The 6,993-nt window shown below is 36.2% G+C and overlaps 1 protein-coding gene across 2 annotated transcripts in view; it reads right to left on the bottom strand.

Moving 5' to 3' along the window:
* The window catches only part of WDR7 (WD repeat domain 7), a 426,984-nt gene that overhangs the window by 348,173 nt on the left and 71,818 nt on the right, over positions 1-6,993 (bottom strand). For both annotated transcript variants that reach the window (XM_004379257.2, XM_023733984.1), the window contains exon 13: positions 4,875-5,070. In XM_004379257.2, coding sequence (XP_004379314.1) covers positions 4,875-5,070 — 196 coding nt within the window. The remainder of the gene's footprint in view (positions 1-4,874; positions 5,071-6,993) is intronic.

Below are 6,993 nucleotides of genomic sequence, written 5' to 3'. Positions count from 1 at the left end.
AAAAGAATGAATAAATAAGAATCAGAAAGGTTAAAGAACCATATATTTCCCAGGGATCCCATCAGTGCAGCTATGAGGTCTGGGGAAGTCACTCTCAGGTGTTGCAGTACCGCCTGGCTAGAAGGCGTAGAGGTATACAACGCCAGGTATTCAGGGAACAGAAAGAGAAGGAAGATATAGAGAGACGAGAAACTGCACAATGAAGAAAGACAAAAAGGGAAAAAGAGGGAAAAGAAAAGAAAACAAATTAAAAAAAAAAAAAAAGAACAAGAAAGGCCCCCCAAAAAAAACCAACGATAAAAGAAATGTCCTCAGGGATCCCTCTACACGTATGTGGAAGCCGAAGGGGAGTCTCCTTGCCATGCAGCTCTGCCTGGCCAAAAAGGGCTCCCAACTCAAGAAAAGGAAAAGAAAACAAACAAACAATTCAAAACAAACAAACAAACAAAAGCCCTGGGATCCCACCAGTGAGGTAGCCCAGACTGGGAAGCAGCTCCACACTCGAATGGAGTTCCACAGCCCCTCAGGAAGAAGCAAAGATGGTGCACGGAGCCAGGTACTCGAGCGAAAGGCGGGGAGGTGGCGAGAGGCAAGTAAGAAATTAAAAGAAGCAGAAAAAAAAAAGCAACACTAGCAGCCAACAAATGGCACTCAGAGGGCCAGCTAGTGCGGGCTGTTGTTTCTGGGCAAGAGACTGTGTCCATGGGAAGCAGAGGGGGCTGAGTGTGGGTTAAGAAGGGTAGATAGTGGGAAAGCATATATCACAAATTACCGGCACTCTGCAGCCCCTCAAGAAGAAGCAAAGATGGCGCACGGAGCGAGGTACTCGAGCGAAAGGAGGGGGTGGTGGCGAGAGGCAAGGAAGAAATCAAAAGAAGCGGAAAAAAGGAACACAAGCAGCCAACAAATGGCACTCAGAGAGCCGCCCGTTTGGGTGTGTAGAATCCAAGCAGCCAGTGTTTCCTGGTCAAGAGATTGTGGCCGCGGGAAGCAGAGGAGGCCGAGTCGGGGTGAGGAGGGGTGGGGGGTGGGAAAGCATATATCACAAATTACAGGTTGTTTTGTCTCCCGCTGGATGCTCCATGAGGCTGCTTTCTCGTACCCCGTTTGCTGGTCTCCGATAGGAGTCCAAGATGGCGGATCCGCGCTGAGTTAGCTGGTAGGGGACCTCTGCATGAATCTCTCCTCGCTCTCCATTCTCTGTCAGTTTTCTCACTCCATTTGGTGCCTGGCTGAGTTCTTTATCTCTTCATTTGATGTTTTAGGGTTTCAGAATTGTTTTATTCTCTGTTCAGCTTAGTTTTTCGGATCTTTGCTGTGGAGCGACGGCATGGTGTTTCTGCCTAGAGCGCAATTTTGCCGGAACTCTCCATCTCTTTCTTTTTTAAAATATATATAACTTATTTTCTTTTTCTTGTTGTTTAGAATATATATAGCAGAACACAGACCAACAATTTCTACATGTACAATTCAGTGACACTGATTACATTCTTCCAGGTGTACAGCCATTCTCACCCTCATTTTCTGAGTCGTTCCACCTCCATTAACATAAACTCACTGTCCCCTAAGCTTCCCATCTAATCTTTTGAGTTGATGTTGTCAATTTGATCCCATACAGATGGTTCTTAAAAGAACACAAGCTCAAGGCAGACATTCTTTACTAGCTAAGCTAAACTATTGTTTGGTTTAAAGAAGACTTGGGATATTTTTGGTTTAAGGTTTAAAAATTATCTCCATGTTGTATGGTTTCATTCATATGAAATATACAGGATATATAAATCCGTAGAGACAGAACTCAGATTGGGTGATTGCCAGGAACTGGCGGAAGGGGACAATAGAAAGAAACTGTTGAATAGGTAAGGGGTTTTACTTTGGAGTGATGGAAATGTTTTGAAACTAGGTAAAAGGGGTGGTTGCACAGCATTGTAAATAAACTAAATACCATTGAATTGTTTACTTAAAAATGGTTAATTGTATGTTTTGTGACTTTCACCTCAAATTATTTTGTAATACACAAGATATATTTATAATCAATATATATATTGGATAAAAATTATTCTGATAAAAAACCTAAAAATAAAGTAATTTAACTTGAATAAAAAAAAAAAAAATCTCAGGGCAATAATTTCAGGGGTTCATCCAGCATCCATGGCTACAGAAAGTCTGGATTCCATGAAAATTTGAACTTATGTTCTTCATTTTCCCCCTTTTGATCAAGATTCTTCTATAGGAACTTTGATTTCATATGATAAAAAATCAGATTCTTGACCTCTGTTTCACAAGTTAAATTTTACATTACTAACTTCAACTTCATTAAGATAAACACTGGAAATGAAAATTACCTATCTGAAGGAAAAAGAAAGTAATAGAAAATGCTTCGTAAAAGTATAAAGGAAAGACATGTTTAAGTTTTTAAACTAGAGACACCAGTATAGTTCACAGCAACAAACACAAAAAATTGCCCAATATGCATGAACAGTTTTAGTGTAATATACCTTTATTTGTAAAAATAAATTCCCAGGACGATAAGAAAAGGGATAAAGTATCTTCTCAGAGTTTAAATACATTTCATACATCAAACCTTGTCTGAATCTGATTTATCTAGCTTCATTTTTTATTTACTTAATAAATAAATAAATTTAATAAATAAATAATGTCAATACCTTCAGGATGTGCCTTACTGCCTCCCCAGGGACCTTTATATCACTAGCTAAAGCCTGAACAACAAGGAGGAAAAAAGAATGTATACCTGCTATTATGGCTGAAATCCAAAATAAATTCTGCCTTTCTATTTTTACCTTGATTTAAGACTGCTGCATTGACTGATTGTTTGCCCAAATCCTCTTGAAGGTCGGAAGATAACTGAAAATTTTCAATATTATATATTGTGCTTACCGGCTCAGTTATACTAAAGTGATTATGAGAATAATATCCTACAGTACTCCTAAAGCTAGGACCTATTTGTCTTTTTCTTCTAGGAAAATTACTGGAAAAGTAACTTTTTTTGGTAAGGTCTCATTTGTAAAGAATTTCATATATTTAAGTATCTGGAAAATTATATTCTCCTTCTTCATCTTATTTAATTTAAACAAGTCCTTAAAAAGCTCAGCACACTCTTCTATTAAAGATATATCGATTTTAAATATAATGTTTTATGAATGTCATTTTTGCTGTAAGCACTTACTTTCTTCAGTACTAATTTTCAAAGAAAATGTTTCTAAATGTAGGTAATGTCACACTCCTAAGTTCAACAAAATAACTAGTTAAACAACATGCTTATTTAATAACAGTTAATATACACACACTGACACATACACACACACGTATACACACTTACATTATGTTTACCACACACCAGGTAAATGTGAACTCATTTTATTTTCCCAGCAACACTACAAAATAGAAGCTCTTATCAACCTCATTTCACAGATGAGGAAACAGAGGAACAGAAGTCCAGTGACTTGCCCAAGGTCACAAAGTGAGCAAGTGCTGGATCATAGATTCAAACCGAACAGTCTGACTTCAGAGCCCAGGACAAACGCCATATATTTAGTTTGTCAGGTGGCCCAAACCAGCAAACACAAAATTGTGCTGCTCAGGAGATAAGCCGTAACATAAAGGAACACAAAAGCAAGATACAAATGTGCACATGTAGGATGACAGCAATTATGTTTTTAAAAATGCATAGAAATGAGACCATAAAGAAATATACCAAAATGTTAACATTTACCACTGGGCAGTGGTTAATACTTTTTTCTCTCCTAATACCTTTGCACTTTAAAAATTTGAAAAGTAAGATTTTTCTTTTGCAATCAGACAAGAAAAAGAAAAGTGCAAAAGCAGGAAGTTTGACGCACTTCAGGAGTGCTCCCTCTTGTCAAGATTGACTACTTACTACCAATGTAAAATGAGGCCTTTGAATAAAAGATCACTGAAGACTACAACTATTTATTCTAAAACATCTTAATAGAACTCCCTATTGCTCCACAGTGCCAGCAGAAATATGTATATAGTCTGACTTCAAAAGGCATTACTTAAAACAAACAAAGAAAAAAATAAAGAAGGAAAACACTTAGTAGAAATATTATATAGCACAACTTTGAAACATTAAAAAAAAAGGTTTTAAATTACTGATAGGTGATTACTTAAGACAGTAAAAGCAGAGTAGATAGAACGTGTTTCCCAAAAAGCCTTAACTAAAAAACATTTCCTTACATACTTAAGTTTCCCAGAGAAAACCATGAGATTCTGTATGCAAATACATCACTGTATGTGCTATTAAGCCAAGAATTACTTGTTCCATATTACATCCCTACACATAAAATTTCTGAAACAATTTTATGTGTTCTCTCCAGAACTTGAAACCTTTATTTCAATCACCACCTACAATTAACTGCCCAGCATTGCTTTCCTGCGATTTAAATAAAAGAGGATTTTATCTTATCCATCATTTGTGAACCTGAGACAAACATGATTCCGTCACCTTGTTCACAATTTACTTCATGAATTACCTAGAAATCACTTACATTTTTGTTACATGTATGACTTGGTTTTCTGTGTGTCTATCCTCATCTGTATATTGTCTTCAACTACATGCCCTTAGAGATTGGTGAATTGCTCTACAAGTATTTCACATAGCACAACAAATAAGAGGGCACTTAAATATTTCTTTGCTGATAATGACGAGAATTTTATAAAAAGCAGTTATCAGAAATAAAAGTAGTAATCTTTTTTACACTTCAGGGCCTTTTTTTCCCCATATACGTGTGTATACATATGTGTGCGTGTGTGTGTGTATTTTTTTTTTTTTTAATTTCTAGGAAATCAAATATACCCATTTTATTTTTTATTCTATATTTTACACTTGTTCTTACCAGTATCCATTTGCCAGACGTACACAGAGCCATCTGAACATCCCACCACCAGGTAATCATCAGAAGGCCTCCACTTGATTACTTGGATAGGGAAAAGGTGACGAGACGCCAGCATAATGCATTTTTTCTCTCGCAAACTTAGAAGTCCTACTGAGTGGTCACTGGCTACAGAGCAGATGCAGTGCTGCACTCTTGCCTGAAAAGAAAAATAAACCTTAATCATATTAAGATTAAAGGCAGATACAATGGATCCTGTCCTCAATACCTTAAACCAAAACTAATCATAGATTCAGTACTGCAGACAACCAACGATTGTGTTGAAATATATTCATTTCCTTATACTATGCACAAAACATGCAGTTCAATCATCACAACACCTAAAAGAAAGTACTAAATTAATCCTAGATCAAAAATGGAAAAGACGTGTTGGGAAATTTGCCGCTCAAATTTGAAAATGACCTTACTGAAATGATTGCTATATCTAAGCTGGCAAAGCAGGAAAAAATTGATCTGTTATTACGTGCTCTCTTTCTACAGTATGAACTTTCCTTTGTTTGCCCTACAGCTGCTTTCTGTGGTGCTGCTTTCTGTTTGTGACTGTCATTTAGATTCTTGCTCCTGCCTGCACCTTTGCTCAAAAACAATACCCCTGTGGGCCCTCTGCCACCACCATTTCTTAGGAGCCACAGATATTTTGCATTATCATAGATGAGCTTCCCCGTTTTCTCTCAGCTTCTGTCTGTAACATCAGCAGAGACACCACCTCAACTAACCACACAATTAAATATTCTGCTATGCATTTCTGCTCATCTCTAGTTTTTGCCCTTCAATTCCTTTTCAGAAAAAGATGGGTATAAATAATGAAGCAAAGACACAAAAGGATTTGCATTAGCAACAGAGAACTGAACTCATTCTCTAGAAAATTAAAGTCTTTATATTTTTGCAAGGCAATTTATAAGCAATTTAAAACTTTTTAGCAACTTATTTAGATTATGTTTCCAATTCACACTGAGGGAAACAGTATGAAAACAGCCATCTGAAATGCATGATTGTACATAGGGTAGCTACTTACTGAGGATGAGGCCCACTGCACTACATACATCCTATCCCTTCTGTGGAATCCAAAGAAGCTTCCCAAGTCTCACCCTGGTAAGCTCCTCTAGAGCAAAGAACTGTTTTTAGTTAAAGAACAGTATCTCACTGATTCCTCAAATGGAAAATATTAACAAGTGTAGGTGAAAAAAAAAGCTGACCAAACATGCTTGAGAAACACTGAAGTTATGATTGTTTTTAATCATAGAACCTCCAAGAGCCTTTAATGTGCTAATGTGAACATAATTATTTCTAGAAGAGGAATACAACAGCCTTCATTTCTAAGTTAGTTTGATCATACAATCTTATAAAATTGAGTTTTTGAGGAATACACTTTGGGGAAATCTGCTATAACTATATTTCCTTTTATGTTTTGGCTGCTAAGAAACTCAGGAGTGAAATTTTCTATTCACAGTAGTGTGGGATCTTGGGTACACATTTCTGAATGCGGACTCTCAGTGGTCTTGTTTATTTTCATCTCTCATTTTCTTTTCACCATGATTTAGCTTTATTTTTAAACTTGTTTTTATTTTAATAAACTGAATAATTTTTATTTTTATAAGTAATCGAAAACAATTTGAATGATGCAGGGCACTAATAAAACAAAGATAATAGTAAGAGTTAACTGTTAACTTTGTTCTTAAATTCAGGTGTTTTATTCTTTGTTAGCTTTATTGATACTTTTTGTTTTATAATAATTTAAACTGTATAATCAGCATAGCAGGTTCTTACTAATTTTAAAAGAGAACTAAGTTCAAAAAGATATCATAAACCTTTATTAAAACATCATATAAAATTTTCTTAAATAAGCATGTGTTAAGCTGACTTATTTCATTTTCCCTGATAAATCTTTGATCGAAATACCAAATGTGATTTCTCTCATATAAAAGACATATTAAAGAGACTTCCGGCAAGATGGCGCCCTAGGCAGAAACACCACGCCGTCCCTCCACAACAAAGATCCGAAAAACTAAGCCAAACAGAGAATCAACAATCCTGAAACCCTAGAACACCAAATGAAGAGATA

This window comes from Trichechus manatus, unplaced genomic scaffold (genome assembly GCF_000243295.1).
Source record: "Trichechus manatus latirostris isolate Lorelei unplaced genomic scaffold, TriManLat1.0 scaffold00063, whole genome shotgun sequence".
Taxonomy (NCBI): Eukaryota; Metazoa; Chordata; class Mammalia; order Sirenia; family Trichechidae; genus Trichechus; species Trichechus manatus.
Note: the sequence above shows the minus strand (reverse complement) of the source record. Positions and strands in the feature narration are given on the sequence as shown.